Genomic DNA, 23,027 nt, shown 5'->3' on the forward strand with positions numbered 1-23,027 from the left:
TGACTGAGCATTTTCAGCCTCATGGCAAGCAGGTCGCTCAACACGCCAGTGCTCTGTCAAGCTGCATGTCAAAGGCAAGCCCTGTAGTTGCAATCCAGAAGTCAGGTGCCCACTGTAGGTGCACCAGCGCCGCCCCCCTCATTTCAGAAGGGCAGTTCTGGTGTAAGAGCGAGCAGGCCCTGGCGCCGTGTCCACAAGACATCGTTTAATGAAGCGCGGGAGCGTTCTCCTGAAGCCGCCCACAGCATTGCTGTGATCAGTCCTGCATGGGCCTGGACCTCTGCTAATGGACACTGTAGTATATTGTTTGACAAGAGATGCTTCCTACTCCCACCATCGGCCTCCAGTGCCATGCAGCTGCAATGCCAGCCATATGAGAATTCCCTCTTGTGCTCCCGTGAGATAAAGGGGAGACTCTGAGACTGCAGCAAACCCTCTTTTTCTTCCCCCCCTTTGCAACCAAATTCAGTCTCTTTTCATTTACTTAGGGCTGAATTTTGCCCTCACTCTGCTTCCCTCTCCCCTCCACTCCATCTGTTATCTACAAATTTTTCTCTGGTGTGAACCACTCTCCTGCTAAGCCCTGTCCACTGGTCATCTCTGCCTATGTGTCAGGTGCTGGTAAGTCGCTCTGAAGCACCTCCTAAAGGGAGGGAGATTGGATGGTCTTACCGACATCCTGAGACAGTCTCCCAGTTCCTCCTCCTGCGTCTTCTAGGGCCTGACCCGAAGCCAGTCGGAGAGTTTCCGTTGACTTCCGTGGGCTTTGGACCAGGTCCCAAGTGTGTATCTAGGAAATGAAGCTAGCATGTATTTACCTTGCCCAGGTAGATTTGCCCTTTGCAAGGTGAAAGGTCGATACTAACCCTGTGGCGACATTGGAAACCAGCGTTAAAATGTTCCCTGATCTCAACCCTCCCTCGCCCCGCTGTATGCCATTTCCCGAGTGGCATTTCAGCTCATCTTACACTTTAAAAGGGCAGAATGAGTTCTTTGCCCCAAGGACATCCCTCCTCACAGCCTCAAATTTCACACCTGGCCCACAAAAACTCACACTTCCTCGCTGGTTAGTACTATGCCACCCAAAATGCCGGATCACAAAAAAGAGTCTGTCCTCAGTGTTTAAGAAATGTTTCTCCACATCATCTGAGGCTGACTTCTGCATTTCCTAGGTCCTTCCTTTCAGGTCTTACTTGCACCCTGTTGTTATTGGTTGGCTCAAGTCGGGATCAGGGCGCATTTGTGCTCAATGCTGTACATACCCATACAGCTATTATTCTGATAGCCTTATGTTGAGTGGCACCTTCCCTGAGTGGCCCTATTGACTTTGAGCGAACCGTTCCTGGAATAAGGTGCTATTCAACATGAGTGACCCAAAATAAGGAACGTTCTATGCCCAAGGAGCTTGTCAGGGGAAAGAGGGTTGATCGCTTCTCACTGGGGCAAATTAGGAAACCCGCAACATTCAGACCTTATTTTCATACACTTGCATCTATTGTTATTTGGGGTCAGACCATAACTCAAGATCCAAAAGCCCTACGAGTTGTCCGAATCATGAGTTTTGGTTTGCCCTTTATAATGATAGGGGCCGTCAGAATGAAGATTTCAACCCTGACTGAAGTTTGCCAGAATTTATATCTGTTGGGTTTGTTTGGTTTTTTTTAATTTGGTCTGATCCCTAATTACAACATACCTGCACTGCAAAAACAAAACAGGATCCTTTTTTATCATGATGTTATATCCTGGATCCATCTCTATGCTCCGTTGGGTGCCTGGCAGCTTTCAGACTGTTCGGTTGTACTTCTACTGATGCCGTTTGTGACCGACCCTTTGGCTTGTGTGTCTGTGTTGGTGCGTTGTTCTATTCTGATCAAGTGCTCTCAGGGGCTGCATATCTTGCTGGGTCTCAGGAATGTCTCAAAGCAGAAAAATGAGATTTTTTTTTTTTTAATTCTTCGTTTTTCAAGGGAAGCCATAAGACGGGGGCTTGAGACTCTTCAGTACGAAGTGCCTGGAGGAGATACATTCATGCATGAAGGATTTAAAAGGGTACACGCTGCAGAACCTTCTCGCTTTGATTTATACTTCTTAACTTCTCCTTCTCTTGCCCCTGTTGGAATTAAAAAGAGAAAATAATGTCTTACACTTTGTTGCAGGCAAATGAACAGATTTACCATGAAAACTATGGAGGTAGGAACACTTATCACTGCCATAATTGATTTTCATTGAGAAGCGGGGGATGATGGGGTTGTCAGTTTGAGCTGTAATTAACCCATGGGAGAAATAAATGGTGGGGGAGGGGCTAGTATTACACTGTTTTTACATTTCATTTTGATTAAAGCCCTGCTTTCAAATTCATAGATTCTAAGGCTAGGAGGCACCATTGTGGTCATCTATTCTTGACCTCCTGCATAACACAGGCCTGAGAATTGCAGTGTGCTCAGTAATTGCTCAGCTGATTGGATGCAGGCTAGAAGTATTAAGCTTTATATGAATCATTCCATTTTGAAGCACCCAATCCTGTCTGCCTTATACACCCAAAACTCTCATTTTTAACTTCTCCATTGCTGTGAGTGCGATCTGACACCCATTGCATTGAGTAGGAGATTCCTCATTGATTTCAATGAGCTTGGATCACGCTCTCAGTCCTTCTGAACTTAAAGGTAACTTAAAAGGGGAAGAGTATGTTTGTGTCCTTTCTTGCTTTTGTATATAAAGGTGGCCTAACATTTAAAGAATGTATTTTTCCTGCTCGTGTTTTACCTTGGATATGTCAGGGATGTCAAGACTTTTCTTCCTTGTGTTGCTGGAGATCTCCTGGAAGGATGCAGAAATATGGGTTAGGTGTTTTCTAGACCCCTAACTGAATTAGTGGTGGTTTTAACAAAAGTTCCCTTCTCGCAAGTGTTTCTCTGGTATTTGAGTTAAGTAGGTGTTTGGAAAAATAGAGTTCTGAAGAGCCTGCATAAAAATTGTCTCCCCTCTCTTTCAATCAATGAACCTATTAGTTCTTTAGTTTTCCAGGGGGGTGGCAGGTGGGGCGGAGAAAGAGTAGACACGATTTCTAAAGTAAAGTACCGAGAAGAAAAAAATAATTAAACATAAAATAACAGCAACAATCTTTCCAGCCTTCTTCAAATAGAAAAAAAAGCATGAGGTCACGGGCCATTTTTTTTCCAGTTGCAGATCACCTTTAAAGCTTCATGTCTGTGCCTATGACATGACACGGAAAGGACTATACAGCATAGGAAAGCTGTCAAAACTCATCAGTCTCTGCAATTTCAGATAACGCTGGAAAGACATTTGACACTGAAAGAAATTATTTTAAAAAACAACATCCCCTATGTCCCCTGCATCCAGAAAGCAAATGCTTGTATTTTAACCCAGGACCTAAGAAGTTACATCAAATGTGTGTAAATGATTGAACCACAGTTTAGGTACTAGTTGTGAGTAATTTTGCTACAGCTCTATATTTGGCTATACAACACCACTTCTGTATCCTGCACTGCTCACTGTGGCTAAAACTCACCTGGAACAAAGCCTACACAACATTTAAGCCCTATTGTGCTGGAGCTCCACTTGGATGACCAGACAGCAAGTGTGAAAATTAGGGACGGGGGTGAGGGAGGGTAATATGTGCCATTTTAAGAAAAAGCCCTGAATATCAGGACTATCCCTATAAAATCAAGACATCTGATCACCCTAAGCTCCACACATGGGTGAATTTTATCCCCTCAGCCTGATCCTGCGTTCTTTGTGCACCTGGAATTCCCTCTGACTTCAGTGAGCGTTCTTGCACATGGAATGCAGGAGTTCTTGCACAACCCCTGCTCACTATTCTCACCTGAGTAGCCCCTTTGTGGGGGGGGGGGTTGCCCCCCTCCAACCTGCAGGCGGAGGCCTGGGGGTGGCAGGATGTTTCCCTTAAGGAGATCACCCCAGCTTGCTCTATTATGGCGCAGGAATTGGCGTCCACTTCTCTGAAAGAACCCCCTGAACCACAAATCCCTGCTGCTTTTCTCTGCAGTGGCCACACTCATAAATGTTTGCCAAGGGGCGATTCCCCTCTCCCTTCTCCCTCTTGCCTCTCCCGACTCCCACTGATACCGTGGTGCTACTCGTGTGATGAAGACAGGCAGATTTTGTCTCATAACACACAGTTATGGGGCAAATCCTCAGCTGTTGGAGCTTGGCCTAGCTCCATTGAGGTCACTTTACATCAGCAGAACATCTGGCCCTTATAGCTCTGTATTCCTTTGTCAGCAAAGAAAGATGCATTGCCTATGCTTACTTATCCATTGCTGAAGCATCTGTCTCCTCCGTTCATAACTCCAGCCTCTTTAACTCTCGCCAATGCAGGACTCCGGACAGCTAGTGTGATTATTGCTTTGACTGATGGAGAGTTGCAAGAGGTTCAGTTTTATTACGCAGAAAAAGAAGTAAGTCCTCCCCGGGTTTACCCAAGTATCTAAGGGTGTGTCCACACTGCAATTCAACACCCTGGGCTGGCCCGTGACAGCTGACTCAGGCCTGTGGGGCTGTGTAACTGCGGCATGGACGTTTGGGCTCAGACCGCTGTCCAGAGGATCCTAGAACCCGGGCTATAGCCTGAGCCTGAACGTCTATACAGCCGTGAAACAGCCCCACAGCCTGAGTCAGCTGGCATGGGCCAGCAGCAGGCTTTTAACTGCAGTGTAGATATGCCCTGAGTGGTTTGTGTCAAACTTGTGAGCGTCTGCGCTTGGTTCAGCTGTTTACCTGGCCTTGCATTTAATGGTGTCTTTCACATAGGCCGACAGAGCCAGAAGCCTCGGAGCTATCGTTTATTGTGTCGGAGTGAAAGATTTTAATGAAACTCAGGTAATTTGGGGACTTGGTTTTGTTTCGTTTTGTTTTGTTAATTCTCCCCACCTGTTAACAGCGTCAGATGAGGTCATTTGCTTAATTACCGTTGCATAAATTCTTCCCTGTCAGAGCTCTTCCTGTCAGCAAATGTGGAGAGGCTGAGTTTTATACACTGCAATTTTGTTTTCCCCGTGCATTTATGATTGTCTTTCTTTGCAGCTGTCGACAATTGCTGACAGCATTGATCACGTTTTCCCAGTAATGGGTGGCTTTTATGCCCTAAGAGGCACTATTGATTCGGTAAGTAAGGTATTCTGAAAACAAGTGAAATGCACCCTGTCTCGTATTAATTAAGTGGCAAAACAACCCTGGTGATCAAAAAAAATCCCATTATCTTAATCTCTTAGATTCTGAAGAAATCCTGTATTGAGATTCTGGCAGCTGAACCATCGAGTGTCTGTGCGGGAGGTGAGTTTATATTGAAATCAAATGATACAGCAAATGAGAGTGAAATTACAAAATGTCTAATAGCTTCCTACAAAAGAACCTGATCCAAAGCCCATTGAAATCAATGGAAAAGCACCCAAGTGACTTAGGAGCCAAAGTCCCATTTTCCAAAGTGTCTTATGGCCAGATTTCAAAGGGAACTAGGTAACTAAAGATACAGATAGGCAGAGATTCTCGAAGGGTTTTAGGCTCTTTATTCCCCTTGACATCAATCAGAGTTGGGCCCTCAGCTTGCATATGTGCTTTTGAAAACCCCACTAGATACCTGCTTGCATCTTTAGGCACTTGTGTACCTTTGTGGTTTTGGTCCTTAGCAACCAAATTTTAATAGAAAGGCAGTGGGAGTTAGGCTTCTGGGTGCTTAAATCATTATTTAAAATGGGACCTAGACTCCTGTATCCCCCAGCCAGTTTTGAAAATGTCAGCCATTTATGACGATATTAGGATCTGCTCCTATTGCCCTCATATACATAAGCAATCTTTACTCAGGTGAGTAGTCCTGGTGACTTAAATTACACTCCTTAAATGAGTAAAGATTGCTTTGTCCAGGCTTCTTGTTCCTGCTAGCCCAGTTCTGGTTCTCTTGCATCCACAGGCCAGCCTTGCTTAGCTTGAAAATTAAGCATGGATAAAGTACCAGGTAATTTGGCTTCACATGCATCAGGAGGAGATATTTACACAAGGAAAGATTTGCAGAATCAGGTGTTTGGTCAAGTGCTACAATCATGAAAAACATTTTGGAAAGTACTTTGCATTAAATGATTGTTTTGTGTGGCCTAAATCCTACAGTCCTTACTCAGGAAAAATCTCCCTTGAAATCAATAGGCGGTATGCCTGTCTAAGGACTCCGTAGTGTGACAGTAATAACAATAAATTAAAACTATGAAGCTGGTGATGAAAGCAAAAACAAAATGGTGAACAATTTTTCAAAAATGTTTCCTGATTTGATTTGATTTTTTTCAGTTCAAAAATGTTTTGACCAGCCCTATCATTGGCCAAATAACACAGGGGAAATTTAATGGAAATTTTGTTTAAATTTTTCCTGATCTTTGCCCAACATATTGAAATACTGTCAACATTTCAAATTTCAAAAAATTGTGACCGGCTCTAAAAAGAATGAAAGTAAGAATGAAAACACCTTGTCTTGCCTTTCATCTGAAGAATGCCAAAGTTGCTTCATGTGCATTGTGTGGACATACCTGTGACTTATGCTCTGCCAAGTGTACTGTTTATTTTCTGAACAAAACACCCACTTACTGTACCAACAGATTAAAACCTGTGTCACAGTTTTCAGGAAAAATCAGAGTGTTTGGCTCCATTAGAAACGGCAAGCAATCAAAGCAATGATTTTGTAAAATGCACACGGATGATTCAGGTTTAAGAGAGAGGATTGGCACTTTACTGAAACAGACATAATGAACTGCATAGACCAAGATACCTAGCATAGTTTGTAAAGTGTTAGCATTTTGCATGTTCATAATGAAAGAACTGTTAGTGTGTACCATAAATGCAAAGACTTCCTGGGGAGCTGCTAATAATGACATGGCTTTTGTGTTTGGTATATTTAACATGTAACCCTTCTGGTTTGTGTTAGCAATTCATTTGCTGTGTTTTTGTTTGTTTAGAAGACTGTTGCAGCAGAGTAATAATGACACCATAGGCTTGCTGTAAGGTATAATTTGCAGCCTGGTTATTTAGAGCTTATGCTACTGTCTTGCAGTCATTTGCTTATGTATTATAAAAATGAGCACATGTAAAACAGCAGTGGTGCATGAAAGCTGATCCTTAGCATGCCAGACCAAAGATGTAATTTGAGGAAAATCTAGTAAATATCACAGAGAAGAGAAATTGCTCACTCTTCATTCCCACATGTCGATTGCTGGAGGATACTACATTACATATTTCATTTTAAAACATCCTTTGGTGTTTCCGCTATTCTTCTGAATATTCCCAAAGGAGAAAAGGCGGAGAAGATATTTGCTACAGGACATTATCCATGAATTATTAAAAATGGAAGCTTACTGTTTAAAAAAAAAAAATCCCGGTAGAGCTGATCAAAGAACAGGGAAACAACTTGGTGAAAAATCATGAAATTGCAAAGCTGTTTTCATTTCACAGGGTTTGAAATGAACCCATTTTTTGTTTTATTTATTTTGCAAACATTTTTAATGTAAATGTTTATGGAAATGGTTATCAAATTTGTTTGTGTACTGAAAACCTGGCTTTTGTCAAATGAAAAATTTCAATAACCACTTTAATAACATTTTTATAAAACAGTTATGAAAATTTTGTGAAAAATTAAAAATTTTGAAACTTTGACAGTTTTTCTTGAACAAGCTCCATTTTTAAAAAAAGCCATGTTTCAAGAAAAATTTCTACCAGTTCTCCTTCCTGGTTCATTAGTTCTACAATTTTCCCATTTTTGCTGATGGAAATAGGGGCCCAATATATTAAAAGATTAACTGAAATATGTATGTGACTTTTGAGGTGAGCAAAATGTTTAATTTGAGCCAAACTGATTTTTTTTTCCCACTTTTTGATTTGCTGAACATTTTGAAAAATGTTATTTTTGGGTCAATCCAAAACCCTTTTTTTTTTAAATTTCCAGAAAAAATCAGTTATTCAGATAGGGCTGGTGGGTAGTTTCACTGAAGCAAAGCCCACTGCTCATGGTACTGTGTGAACTCTGTGCATATTAATAAATGTCTGCAGGGCCAACCCTAAGCCTAGGAGATATTCTCCAAAAACCTTGATAAAGTGGCACTTTCTTACCTGCATCAATATCCCTGGACAACAGTACACAGTTGTTACTTAGTTTAAATGCAGTGTAATTCATACAGTTTATTACTTTAACTTTATTAACATCTAACTCACATACATATGCATGCACACACAGAAATATATAGACAAAAAGTCAGATACACACACACACACACACACACACACACACACACAGACAGACGTGTTTGTATAAATTCCTATCTCTAGATCTTTTGGAAGTTTCCTTAAATCAACAGAGAAGCTTGTTTGCTTTCAACTCTGAAATATGCACATCCTGGAGCCAGCTCTGCATTTCGCATGAAATTCACCAAAATGTGGGCATAATGGTTAATTGGGGGCTTATTAGTTATTCTTACTAACAATTTTAATCTTTATTCTATAATGCCAGATCCTATGTCAATGAGGCTTTTGCTTGAATAGGGACCTCAGCATGTTTGTTCATTATTAAAACTAATTCCCATTATATGTGTATTTAGCAATGATCTCAGCTTTTTGAGTTGCCAGTGGTTTTATAAATTGCTGAGGAAATGACTTCCACGTGGCGTTAGCTGAATTCTGACTAATTCCAGTCTGGGGGTTGTATGTCTGAGACGGAGCTAGCTGGTACAGCTGTTTACAAATTGATCTAGCCGGGTTATGACAGCTCTCTGATGCTTAATGCTTTTTGACCCTACAAATTTGTAGTTCCTTATCTGGGGAAATGTACTTAGGTCTTTCTGTTCCCTCTGATTTAAAGCGACCACGACATGCAGCCTGTAAACAGGCTATCAGTGTGGAATTGGAGGTGCCTGCTACACTCTTTGACAGCATCATTGCTTTGATTATGCTCACGGTACGCAGATGTGATTGAAAGGTTTTGCTGGATGTGGCATCCTACTGGCCACGTCAACTGCCAGGTGTGGATGCAAGCAGTCAGCTCCTCATCAGAGTCAGAGAAGCGAAGCAGACAGCACAGCCAGCGCGCACCAGCTTCAACCCACCATCTCGCTGCCAGCGCTGCCCAGTTATTTCACTGTTGACCTTTTTCCCTTCGCTGTCCTGTCAAAAGCTACAATCTATAATCTGACAGTAACTAAGAAAGAAAAGGACGCAGCCAGAGCCCGGGCCCAAAATTAAATAGAATTAGCCATTTCAACAGGCCATCATCCGGAATAGATTAATGCTCCACAGCATCTAAAAGGGAGATTGCTCAATAGCAACAACAAAATCCAGCCTCAGTGTTTCCATGCAAGACTGTTATTGAAACTACACTGTCCTCTTGTGCTCGTGGATAGGTTATTATGGGGAATGTGTGTTGCTTTAGCAAGTCTCCGTGCAAAGTTGCAGTGACAGTGAAAGGAAGGTCAGGAGAGAGAAACTGTCTTGACAAGATTAAACTCCCAGACATGGCCATTACTGCAAACATTTTGCATTTATAGTCCTGTGTATTCACAGTGGTGGTGGGCTTTTTTTTTTTTTTTTTAAACCACTAACATTAATAGCAATTAAACCTGGGTGGCTGCTGTATTTTCAAGCGTGTTATTTCAGAAAAGCAAGCAGCCGTTTCATTGTAACAGGTTGCTTTTATAGCAAGACAAAAAAATACCCTCTTATCCAGGTAGTGAGATCATTTTGGAGTTAGCTGGTGAAGCAATGTCAAAATGCAGACTTGGCATACAAGGATATACATGTGCAGCTGCCACGGGAGAGTTCTGTGTACTGAAAGGAGAATGTAACCCATGTTCACATTCTGAGTCCAACGTTGCTGTCCGTTACTTTCGTGTCAAAGAGAAGGTTCTTATTTTGATCAAGAGTAACTGCAGTGAAGTGAGTTGGTTTATGTCAGTGTAAACTGGTGCACAATATGAATCAGGCTTGGAGTAACTCGGTTATAGTCAGTGGAGTTACTGCAGATTTATACGGGGGCAACAGATAATTGAATTTGGTCCTCGGTCTGTTTTAATTTATTTTAAGGAGCATTTGTTGCTGATCAGAATCATGGCATAAGCCTTCCCTTAATAAACAGGCCCAGTTCTGACACTGGTCTTGTGCGTTCAGCTCCCATGGGGCGAGGTTCTCATTCACACTAGCCTTCTGCAGCAAAGCACTAAAGCACATGCTTAACCTTAGGCATGTGCTTGAACCTCTCTGACTTACACACATGTTTAAAGTTCAGCATGTATTTAAGCGGGGGAGGGAGTTTCCAAAGCACCAAAGGAATTTAGGTGCATCAGTCCCATTGGACTTGTGCATCTAAATCCTGCAGGCAGTTTACAAATCCTCTCTCTAAGTGCTTTGCTGAGTAGGGATGGGTTTAAGCACATCCTTAAATATTTTGCTGAATTGGGGCCAGACAGTACAATTTTCAAAGGCTTCTAAGTGACTTAGGAGCCTGTCTCATTGACTTTCAATGGGATTTAGCTCCAAAGTCACTTAGAAGCCTTTGAAAAATTTGCCCTTAGTGACTTTGCTGGGAGCAGAATTTGCGTAACTGATGATAGAATTTGGGCTAAACACATTAATACACCATACTGAAGCCACTGCAGATATTTCCATTGTGCAGCTCTGCTTTTGCGGATGGCCTATTCATTCCAGTAGCTTCTTTTTCTCTCTAAAATATCTTTCCAGCTCTTCACAGTTCCCCATAAACCTTGCACTGTCTCTCTAGAATACCAGAGCAGAAAACCAGTGCCCTCTTCTAGCATGCAGTTTTAGATCACGTAGTACCAATTCACACAAACTCTCAGCAGTCAGCTGAGCCACTATCTTTGCAGGTACAGATGGGACTTGCTAGTAAGCATAGGAGTATTTCTATGTCCATAAGGCAGTGTGTTTTTGGGCCTTAACATTTTGGTTGGAGGGCTAACTTGCTCACCTAGCTGATGATTGTCTGCCTCTGTAGTTCTTAAGAACTTTGTATGATACCACATTTGAAATACATTTTATGAGAGTCACCGGAGCCCCATTACAAAGCCTTGGCCTAGGACAGGAAGGCCTGATCCTGATCTTGTTTGCACTGGGGTCACTTCAGAGGAGTCACTCCTGATTTACTCCAGTGCAAGTGAGCGCAGAATCAGGATGAGACCCCTGTGAGCCTGGGCTAAGTAAGGAGAATGGCTTGGAGCTTGCGCACGGGTTTTCAGTTGCTGAAATAAATGTCCTGGGGAAATTGTTTAGTCCATTATTAAATGTGACAAACAAAGGCATGGTGGGCCTGATTCTGATCTCTCTCAGACTGGTGTAAATCTAGTACAACTCCACTGAAGTTAGTGGGCCTGATTCTCATCTCGTTTGTATTTTTCTGCCCCAGGGTGACTGTTGACTCCCATGCCTATAGCCCTGATTTACGCCGCAGTCACAGGCCCACGGATGTCAATGGAATTCTACCCTAGTGGCTACAGAGCACTCTGAGCCTAGCAGGAAGATTCCATCCTCATGCCCCCCCCCCCCCCGACACCCTGGGGGTCACACTGGGCTGTCCTGGCATGGTACCAGTTCCCCTGAGGTGGGATGAGCATATGATGGGCTGGGGGTTGCAGCTCCTGTGTCAGGCTTCACCTCTGTATAGTGCGTAGAAAAGAGTGGCAAAGGGTGGGGTCACAGTGTGACTGGTTGGAGCCTGGAGGGAACAGTGCGTCCACGTCTGTTTGGCTGTGATTGCGGCCAATCCCTAGCCCCCGTGCCGCGTGTCTTCCCCGTCATGGTGAAGGGTTCCGCAGCTCTCCAGCCAGAGCAATCCCAGCAGGAGCATCGACTAGTAAAAGGGGCGTTTCTGTCGCATCAAGGTTGACGCACGTGCTACAGAGACAGGGGAGGATAGTGTGGTGCTGGGACCTTTGGCTTGTTTGTTCTGTAGGTGTGGAGTATTTGCCATACTGAAGCTCAGTGCTGGGACCCTGCCCCTAGCAATGGTCTGTGCTGGCGGCTTCGCAGGAAGCCCAAAATCACCCATCTCCAGCCCTTGGGCCAGAACTTTAGCTGGGGTAAATCACCATCACTCCAAGTAAGTCAGAAGAGCAATGCTGACAAGTGAAATTGACAAGCTGCTGCGGAAATTGACAGATCAGCCCGAATTTTCCATGGAGGGTAAGAGACAAGGGGAAACTGAAAAGATAAATGTTGCTCTTTGCGGCTTTTCATCTCTGACTGGTTGGCCACCCCTAGTTTATGACTATGAGAGTTCTGCATGCCCAGCGAGAGCAAATCGGCCCTTTGATTGTACAGTCCATAAGCAGCTGTTATTTCTCATGAGCACACGGTAAGCCGGTCCTGTGGTCAATTGTGCTCTCCTGTCGATCGAAGGTTTAAACCCCTGAAGGGGGAGGAAACAAATTAAAAGAAAGACTCAAAAAATTCACCCTTCTTTTTCACTGCACATAGTCAAGAGCACTAAGAAGTGAAGATGGACTCATGCTACAGAACTTAGATTCAGAATTTTGGACATCCCAAGGTTGGGGAAGATTCGGCTGGAGATCTTGGGTCAGTGCAATGCCTATATAGGGTCCCCTTGCAAAATTCAGAATGGTACAGCTAGATTACAAACACCCACTGAATTCAGGGAAGCTCAGGCTCTGGGGACTGGATTTAGCCATTATAAAGACATGGGCTGTTTGCAGATCTAGCTTCCAATTTCAAACACATCAATGTCTGGGTGTGTGTCAGATCTAGGATTTCGGTTCAGGCCCTGTTAGGAACAGAGATGTGTCTTAGTCCTGTGGGATGCAGTGCTGAAGTTCTCACTGAGTCGAAACTTCCACTGACTGCCAATCTGGGTTTGCTAAGGGGAGAAAGGCCAACCATCTCGAAGAATGGCCACATCCCTCATGACCTGGAGTGTCTGAGCATCTCCCAGTCACTAATTATCTGTGCTGTGGGGGAAGGACACTCCCTGTTTTAGAGCCAGGGAACTGAGACACAGAAGAAGCTACTGACCCAAGATCTCACCAGCCGCTTGGAGCAGAGATAGAAATTCAACCCGGGCCCCCTGAGGCCCAGTGCAGTGCTCTGCCCAGTAGACCATCCTGCCTGCTTTCTTCTTGCCTACCTCCTCTGTTCTTCAGGTGAAAACAATTCAGCTGAAAAGTCTGACTAGGAATTTCCTGCCTAAATGAGCAAAGCACATTTGCTTACGAAGGAAAAATATCACAGGTTGTTTTTTTCCCCCTTCACGACAGACGCTGCATAAGTCAGAGCAGCAGCTCAGGGGCAGCTTTAGCATGTGCTGGCGCCCCAACCTGCAGAGAGCTGGAGTGGGTTTTATGTGGCTGGCCTTTTTCTGGGCCACTGTTTGTTTCTGCTGGGGATGGGGTGCAAGAGAAAGCATGAAGCAAAATGGCAGCTGCCAGTCTTTGAGCAACTATCACGTGAAACTGAGGCTCGCACGGGCTAGCCTTGGTGTGGACGGAAAGGACACGTTTCCCCAGAGCTTGTACTGAGGCAAAATTCTTCTGTCTGATCTGCACAGGGGGGGAATCTCCACTCTGCCATCTCCAGGGAATGGAGCTGCTGTTGGGATAGCAGCGTATTGGCAAGGAGATCTACCATGTAGATCTGAGAGAAGAATCACACCCTGGGTTGTCATGCACATAGGGCCTGGCGCCTCTCATTCATGTGGGCATAAACCAAAATGGAGTCACTCAGGAGGAAACCAGGACTAGTGCGTTCCGAATCAGGCCCGTGATGGTATCGTAGCACCTTTCGTCTAGACGCTTTCAAAAGTCGCTAAATGCCAAAGAGTTGGTCTTGTTACCTGGAACCTACCAAACAGGAAACTCTCCCTCACCTGCTACAGGTCTCCCGGCTCTTGAAAAGTCATTCTCCAGCCTCACTGAGGGAACTCCATTGCACAGCACTGAGATCCTGTAGCCGGACCCTCCCCATGCCAGTTGTAGTGGCTTGGAAGAGTGGCCGCTGCAGAAAAGCCAGCATCACTTCCTCTAGCACCCAACAAGGCTGTTTTCTGGGTGGTCTCCCATATAAACACTGAGCCAGGCCAGATGCTGCTTAAAGATCTGACAAGGCCACGGGGGCAAGGAGAGCCAGCTGTTTTCAAGGAGAGTACTCTCTTGTCTTCTCTGTTGGCAGGAAAGGAAATGCTACTGGGAATGGGAGACAAATAGGTGTGCGAGTTGGCTGAGTGGCAAGGCTGTGTCATGGGCATCCAGACCTAGTGGTCAGAGCCAGAGTCCACAATAAGCAGGCGAGCGTCAGGATATGTCAGAGGCAGGAGACAAACCAGAGATCAGAACTGCAGGTCAGGATGCCAGGAAATCAAGCCGGGGAAGAAGCAGGAGGCACAAGATACACAGTCCAGAGCAGGGTGAGTCCCGGTTGTTTGGATAGCTTCCTGTTGCTGACTTAAATAGGGCCAGTGGGCCAATCAGCTGTGCTGGGACTCCACTAATGGGACGTCAGGGGCAGAGCCTCAGACTGGAGCTGGGCTTCCTGCGTCGTGGGTCAGCAGTTGTCAGCAGGCTGCCAAGTGGAGGGTTGAGTTCTGGGTTCGAGGTCCATGGCTCATGACACTCAGAAAGATGAAATAGGTTGAGGCTATCCTCTAGGTCTCACCATGCATTCTGAGTCCAGTTCGCATCTGCTGGATTAGCCTCTTGGCTCCTTGGGGCTTGTCTTGTACCAGGTCACATGCACCAGCCCTGACTCCCACTGACACAAAAGCCACTCTGGCAGTATAAAGGGGCCTTAGTGTAAATAAGGCACGGGCTCTGCTGGTGCTTAGTTGATAAGGATCTAGATGCAAAGCCCACATTTTGGATGACTATATTATGGGCCAAATTCCCAGCCGGTGTAAATCAGGGTAGCTCTGTTGACCTCAATGAAGCTGTATAAATTGACACCAGTTGAAGAGCTGGTCCTGTGTTTGCATTGATAGATCATTTTGATGTTGAAATACTGGGGAGGAAAAAAAGCTTGGGGAAATGAATTCACAGGAGACAAAATATGCACAACATTAAGAACATTACAAGCAAATATAGTTGGAGCTGGTCCTGGTGTGAGCAGGAGGTTGGACTAGATGACCTGTGGTCCCTTCCATCGTTAATCTTCTATGATCCCTTAGGGTACTAAAAAAAGTCTTCTAGTATTGTACAGCATGGTCCATAAACCACTAGTTTGCACTAGTGACCGTGAAGTGTCTTGGGCTATTACTGCAGAATACTGTAGTTGTTTATCACAACATGGTCAGAGTTAATCATTTGATTCCCATAGAGCAAGAATCAACGGCTGTCATGTCATACTTCAGATCCCCCTGGGATTCGAATGAAATGCAGTCTGTGAGCGGGGAGGGGGAAAAGGTCAGCCATTTGTCGTAATTCATTCTTTTTTACCATTGCAGAATCCTTTCAAGTTGTAGTAAGAGGCAACGGCTTTTATCATGCAAGAAATATCGATCAAGTCCTCTGCAGCTTCAAGGTCAATGACACCATTACAATCAGTAAGTTGACAGGCTGGCGATTTTATGGCGTAAATTGCTCAAGGGCCCCACCCAGCTCCTCTTGGCATCTTTGCATTGACTTTGATGGGCATTCCCTAGTCCCGTGCTAAGGGTGAAGTTCGTCTCCGTGCAGTCCCAAGACCCATGACTCACTTTAAACTCTGAAGGTTTAAATAGGAGGTAGGTGGCGCACAGGCTTTGTGCTGGGTCTCTGCACAGGGCAAATTTCATTCTCACTGCAACAGTTGAGATGATTTGATTTTCTGTCCACTTACATGCAGCCCGCCTAGTGCCATGGGGGAGAGAAGTCAAATTGCCCTCTGTTCTCATGCCTGTTAATAACACAGACTGGTGCTGTCCTGACTCTGGGATGCTGATCTCAGACAACGTCACTTTCACTGGCTCAGGAAGTAGTGACCAAGGGCTGGTGCCATCTGAGGATTATTCAGTTCCTCTGTTTGATGAATTGATCTAAAGGGTCCATGCCACACAAACCCAGCACAACTGTGCTAATCTGGGCCTCTTGTTGGCAATTTCAGCACCCAGGTGAAGGACTGAATGGGCAAAGAGATGCCCCTCTCCCCACCTCCTTCAGAGGTAGCCCGTGTCCATCACGAGTGAGGCACATGAGTGGGGGAGTTTGCCCACTTCTGTTCACACCATCCCTATTGGCTGAATGCAGCAGGGGCTTTTATGTGCGGTGGCTGTCAATCAGTCAGCTGCCTTTCTCTTACTTACAAGAAAAAACACCTGCACTGCTGCTGCTTTTCCTCTTCTGGCTCTGCACCCAGACGCGGCCGTCAGCAAACGGATGTTCTCCCTCCCAGTCTGCTTTCAGATGCCCTGCACCTGAGGCTGTTCGTGTCCTGTAGGGTTCCGGGCGGCACAGATAGCCAGACAGCGGCATCTCTTGGGCTTTCTCACCATTCTCCCTATTATGAAGCACCTCAGCTGTCTATAGTTGATCTCGGCAGAACTGGTGCTGTTGTATGCACAAAGAAAAGCACCCTGATTCTGCCTCCCTGGTGTAAACTGACATAGAGATGCACTGATTTACACCAGCTGGCTCTTCATCTGCAGTCAGCCTGGCCCTATAACTTAGCACCATTATTTTCCCCGTTGCAAGACTAAAACCAGGGAGGGCCAAGGAGCGCATGGGCCGTGGAGAACACGCTCCTCTCTCAGCCCCAGATGAGTTGGGTGTGACACGCTGGCCGAGGGGCCGTGCGGGGAAACTCACAGAGCTGCTGCTGCTGTGGCTGATGCTCCCCTGTGGACAGAATTTGGCCTCCAGGATTGACATCGGCTGGCACCCCACGCTAGCCCTAAAATCACACCTGGTGGGAGCTTCCTTGGGGCTGATGATGGGCTGCTTCCTAGCCAAGCCTGGCTCCCTCTCTGGCCACACACCTCAGCTGCTTTCCCGGCCCGGCCCCGAATTCTGAACCCAGGCTGCGTCTGAGCCTGCTTTGCACCGTACATAGCAGTCCATGACTTCTGGCCTGCAACTTGGCCTTGGGTACACCAACAAAAGTTGGTCCAGTAAAAGATGTGACCTCACCCATCTTGTCACTCTAATATCTGGGGATCAGCACAACTACAACACTGCATACCAGATGCACAATCCTAAGCCAAATATGTAGGTGACCCATCCTGATGGCGCCCTTTGAATGTTTTGAGGCTGGCGATATCACAGCGGTGACGTGGGATAACAAGTAAGACAGCCCCAAAAGACGAGGATGAGCTTTGAGCCTCATCCGCATTTGGCCTGTGTGATGGGATCCCCGGGGTACAGCCTGGAACTTGAGTATTGCTTCAGCCTGGCTCTCTCTCATGATGCTTTACTAGTGACAAGCAGCAAACCCCTCCAGGTGCTGTTATCACTCAGCCACCAACTTTCAAAGACACCCCCAGCTAAATTGTATGCATGCCTCCTAAACCACTCGTGAACTATACAGAGGGAGACACCAGCAAATGCCCTCAGCCACCAGCCTTGTGCCCCCTGAAATGTACCTTCTTACGCTCCGTCACTTGACCAAAGCCAACTCATCCATTAGTTCACCCCTGCATCACAGGAGAGTGGACATGCACCAGCCTTTGTAATCTGAGCAGAATACCCAAATACTTTAGACAAACTCCCTGGTAAGGCTAAAATATCGAAATAAGTTTTTTATTTCAGAAAGATAAATTTTAAGAGAATATAGGTGGAAGACATAAAGTTCAGAGATAGTTACCTATGAAATAAAAAGTAAACATGCATTCTAAAGCCTAAACGTTCAGACTAAGAAAGATTTGAATCAAACAGCTTTTCTCACCCCCCTCGATGTTGCAGGCAGGTTATAGGTTTCAATACACGGGCTGAATTTCCTTCTCACTCTGGGACCAATTTCCCCAGTTCAAAGCCTTTGTCTTCCTAGCTTTCTTGTTGCCTTCCGAATAGGGGGGGGAGGAAAGAAGTGATCTCATGGTGCCATGGTCCTTTATTTTATACCCTCAGTCATGTGCCTGGAAAACTACTGGCCCGACATGTCATTGTGGACCTTGTTGAGTCACAGAGTTGAGCAAGCACTTGTTTGGTGCTTGTGCAACTGTTTCTTATTGAATTATAGATCTCTTGTTTACAACTCCCCTGTTGGTCAATAGTCGTTTAACGCCCGCCTTGGTGTGGGTCACCACCTTTGTTGCCCCTGGAGAGTTTGCTCTGGGCGTCTCACAACATATTTCAATAACAACAATGTAGCAAAATCTCATAACTTCATACACGCTAACAATAGACATATTTTGACAGAACAATGAGTTTCAGCAGATCGTGACCTTTCACGTGATGCCTTACGAGGCATGCTTTGTGTGAAATAGCACATCCACATGCAAATGATGAATACGGGGGTTACAGGGTGCTACTTTGAGGTACAGCATGTCACAGCCTGGTCCCGCATCTGCAGCTTTCTTTGATGTCAACAGCACCGCTCAGGGGTTAGGCCCATTCAGGCTACACAACCCTTCCTGTATATTACAGTCTTTCTTGTTTCCCTTTAGATGAAAAGCCAACCATTGTTCAAGACACCTATTTGCTTTGCCCTGCACCAGTAATAGAAGATATTGGACAGTAAGTACTGATCTTCAGCCTGTGCTGAAGGAGAAGGGGCTATGGCGGTGGAATCAGTAGGTGTTTTACCTAAAAAAGACTAAGCAAGGAACTCAGGCCTGTGCAGCTTTTAAGGACATTCATTGACAGCTGCAGCACCATCCCTTATGGGCCAGACACTGCCCTGGAGTAAAATCAGCATAGCTCCATTCTAGGCTGGGCTCAGGCAATGCAGGGTCCTGGGCACACTTCACACGGTCTTGGCCCAACCAGTGTTTGAAGTGGTGGTGGTGGGGGCTGCAGCATGCCTTTCCAACCTACATGCCATAACTTGACAGTGCACTCAGTCGTTGTGGTGCCTGCCTCCTGGAGGCCCTGGGCCCTGCACGTGTATCATGCAGAAGGGATAGGCATTGTATATGTGACTGCGCGATGTTTCACATAAACGCACAGGCAGCGCATTGCATCTGGGTCCAGTGGTAAAAAGAGAGTTGAAAACAACATACCGGGTGTCATGGATCCACAGGATTGGTGCTGCAGCCCCAGCTTTGGAACAGTCGCTGGGAGGACCCCTGCCACGTGCTACACCCTCCAGGGGTCTCACTTTTCCCCCAGAGGAAGCCACATGGCTTCACCACCTCCTTAGACTGGACCTCTGGGCCTTCTGCACTCCTGCTTCGCCGCAGGAGTGTCGATCAGCAAGTCCCCCTGAGACAGACCCCTGAGGGAGACTTGTGCAATCTTAGGGAGCAACACACCTCCTTCACCGACATCTGCAGTGACATTCAGCCAGCGTTGTCAAACAGCGGGGTTTATTAGGTGACTGGAATGCAGCATAGATCGGCCTTGGTTAGCATAGAGGGATGAAGGTGAAAGCACAGTCCATTCTGGGTAGCCAGAGCCCAGCCCAGCTGTAGCAAACCCCATTGTTCAAGCTCTGCCTCCCCGTCTGTCTGATCTCCTTTGCCCTACTTCCATGTGTGCACCCTCCTTCCCCCCCGCAGCCAACACTTCACTTGCACCTCATCCTCTGTCCTCCTAGTCCTTGTGCCCATGCTGGGGAGATTTGGTTTAGCCTCCCTACTGAGAGGCAGGGAAATCCATATCTTGTTGGTTGCTAAGTGTCCATGTCTGGGCAATTGGATTTGCCTTTTGTCTTCTCAAGAGCTCCATTGATATGGAATTTACGACCCCAGACAGGTGGGCCCCATTTTGACCTGTGTCTTAGCCTGATCTGAGAGCAAACATGCCCTGTTCACCCACATGCAGCATAGGGGGGAAACTGAGGCATCCATCTTCATCATAAAAAGTCTTGCAAATAATTCCCACTTCATCACATTGGGCTTGAAAGTTATGCCTTCCATATCAACCATTGAATAATCGCCTTGGGCACATTTCCCTCACCTCACACAAGTTCCCGCTGTTTATGGAGACACGGAATAGTATAGATGCATGAGAGGGATGAATTACTGGGCATTCTTCTGCTCTCATGTATATTGGTGTAAATCAGGAGAAACTAATGAAGTTTCACACTAGCATGAAATTAGTGCATGAGGGTGTAGAATAGTTGCATTCAGGAGTCCTGATCAATGCCTCACATCTTGTGTAGTCAGTTTCGCCGGAGGAAAAAGTGGGTGCAAAATGCAGCTATTCTCAGCTGGTAGCATTCCACGTCCAATCTGCCTAGGTGCAAAAGACTACACAAGGTGCAGGGCAGAGGGGTATTGAGCTCACTGGTTCCTTTAGTGCATCACAGTTAATAAAATTCCTACACATTCACACCAACATAACTGAGGACAGAATTGAGCCCTCTGTCTCTGCTTTGGCAAATGACCATGTTCTCAGTGCAATGCTATTGGCGTTCGTGGCACTGCACCAGGAGATGTGAGTGTAGTCCAGGCGTTTGAGCTGGGTGGAAAGCTGTGCAGATCTCGGCCGTTTGATTTGCAGGGGTCTGTACAGAACTTTCTTTCAGCTTTTCTTTGGGTTGGTTCAAATAATCACGAAATCCAAAAGCAGAAAACTCCAAGTATTACCTGGTTTGACCCTGCAACTGCAAATTACACATGGTGCCACAGGAACCACATAAATCAGCCCATGTTGTGTTTCAGCACACCCTGGGCTAGGTTTCAAATTTTCAACAAAGCTGGAGCTAGGCTAACGTCACATGGTTTCCGGTTTCATCTCACCGACCTCTAATCAGGCATCTCATCTACCTTCCGGCCTCATGGGAAGTTTAATTTAATTCTCCCTAAACAATTGCTGGTAGATGAGAGACTGCTTTGTGTGAACTAGACTACTGAATGGAGGAGGAGAATTGCTTTGAATTTTGAGTACACGTTCCATCAATTTTGAATGTCAACTAAATGCATGTGATTTCCCCTCAGTTACCCCATTTTGCATCTAACTCTGGAGTTGATTGAGATTGTATTGAATTTCAAGCAAATTTCAAAGTCTGACCCAAAAAAAAAGAGAAGGGGGATGATTTCAGGTGTATATTTATTTATTTATTTATCAAATTTTGTTTCCAGCGTTTGGATCCACTCTGCTCTCTCAAACTATGGTGATTTCTCCACCTATCTTAGCAGCTTGTTTAGTTACCCAAATCCCTCTTAACGTTAAAGAGTTGAATTGTGCCCCATCTTCCCCCCTTGCAGCCCCATTGGGTGCTCAGATACTATAGTGAGGGTGGCTAGGAAAGTATTTAAATAGCTAGGTGGGGTTTAAGCAAAGGCAGAATTAGACTTCTAGGGACAGGTGCTACACGCTGTGCTACATACTCCTAGGGACAGGTGCTACGCACTGTGCACTGTCAGATCTGCGGTGGAAATAAGACAAGCTGAGAACATGACCTCTAACCTAGGGCCAGACTCTGCTCACAGCCTCCCTGGTGTAAATCCAGAGGAAGTCTGTTAACCTCGGTGGAGTTGCTCAGGGTTCCTACCTGTGAAAAGGTGAGCCAAGTTTGGCCCCAGATTGTTCCCTGCTGCAGCTTAAACTGTAGCTTCCCATTCTATCACTGGTCTCATTGCAAATGTCTGAGCCATAGCATTTTATGTCCCGGTATTAGTGCCCTGTAGCCCCAGGTAGAATGGAGTCGCTTAATAAAGAACATATGCCCCAACTCAGTTTAGCCAACATAAAAATGTTGGCTTTTGGGCAAGTAAACAGCCAAATGTAGGTGAGCACCTGCCGTCACATAACTGCATTGACTTGGCAGGACGTGCTCTCAGAAGCCAATGGCTATAGAGTGGCCAGGAAGAAGGGGAACAGTGGGTATAAAATGACACTAAAAATAAATGTATCTGTTTGTGCTTTAGGGTGGTTTTCCTGCAAGTCAGCATGAACAGCGGGCTGACGTTCATCTCCAGCTCTGTCAGCATCACCAGCACACAGTGTGTAAGTATGTGACGGAGCAACTGGAAGCAGCTGGGAAAGACAGGGCTGCTTTCCGGGGAAGAACTCTTCTCCATTATGATTATAGGGCTGATTCCGGCCATGCATTAAAAACCAGCTCAGGGTTGGATGAGATCGGTTCATCAGCAATTGCAACCCAGGAATGGATCGCGACTTACTTACATAATAAATAACAGCAGGCACATCCTCCCCCCACCTCAGGAAAGAGAAAGGGAGAACTGCAGATATCAGACCTGGGCTGGAAGGGAACCATGGGACGCCTCCAATACTCCCAGAAAGTCTTGACGGTCCACCGCATTATCAGTTCCCCTGTGTAGCTCCTATTCAGTAGGGGTTTGTGTTTGCCATTGGTTGGGGTGAGGGTTGGTCTTCCCAGCTGTCCTGGCAAGGACCATAAAGAGGCAGCAGCCCCAAAATCTGTCACCCAGCCAAGGGAGAGCTATATGTGCCATTGATACTGATCAGAGAGGGGGAGAGGAATGGTTGGGATACATGGCTTACCCATGGCTGATGTCAGGTGGACGTCTGTCAGCCACGGGGAAGCAGGATGGGAGTCAATAGCCCCAACTGACCTGTTAGGGAAGATTAATTTTAGAATCAGTCAAATAATCCAAGCTAAGGAGCCAACTCGTGCGTGACTGAGCTGTCCACTGCACCTCAGGGGAAAGAATAGGCCAGATCCCCCGCTGACGTAAATCAGCATAGAGCCATTAGTTTGCCCCAGCTGAGGATGTGGACCCATGAGTGGAAGTGACAGGAGATTTGCCATAATAACTGAATATCAAGCATTTTATATCAAGGTCAAGCTGATCATAGTTCCGGTCAGTGTCGATAGCACCTGAAGGCTAATGGATTGGGTTGATGGGGTGCCTAAATCGACATGGCTGAGACCTCTGACTGTTTCAGCAACCAAGCTGGAAAATTTTATCCTAGAGCTGTGGGAAAGTGACCGTGTTTAGACAC

General features: G+C 45.8%; 1 protein-coding gene across 1 annotated transcript in view; it reads left to right on the forward strand.

The window, feature by feature from the left end:
* ANTXRL (ANTXR like) overlaps window positions 1-23,027 on the forward strand; it is a 68,068-nt gene that overhangs the window by 14,215 nt on the left and 30,826 nt on the right. The window contains exons 4-12 of the mRNA XM_067538992.1: window positions 1,968-2,049; window positions 2,157-2,190; window positions 4,360-4,439; window positions 4,792-4,860; window positions 5,065-5,145; window positions 5,253-5,313; window positions 15,464-15,562; window positions 18,599-18,668; window positions 21,968-22,046. Coding sequence (XP_067395093.1) covers window positions 1,968-2,049; window positions 2,157-2,190; window positions 4,360-4,439; window positions 4,792-4,860; window positions 5,065-5,145; window positions 5,253-5,313; window positions 15,464-15,562; window positions 18,599-18,668; window positions 21,968-22,046 — 655 coding nt within the window. The remainder of the gene's footprint in view (window positions 1-1,967; window positions 2,050-2,156; window positions 2,191-4,359; window positions 4,440-4,791; window positions 4,861-5,064; window positions 5,146-5,252; window positions 5,314-15,463; window positions 15,563-18,598; window positions 18,669-21,967; window positions 22,047-23,027) is intronic.

The sequence above is a fragment of the Emydura macquarii genome, unplaced genomic scaffold (assembly GCF_026122565.2).
Source record: "Emydura macquarii macquarii isolate MOO-44397 ecotype Brisbane River unplaced genomic scaffold, CSIRO-AGI_Emac_v2 contig_67, whole genome shotgun sequence".
Classification (NCBI taxonomy): domain Eukaryota; kingdom Metazoa; phylum Chordata; order Testudines; family Chelidae; genus Emydura; species Emydura macquarii.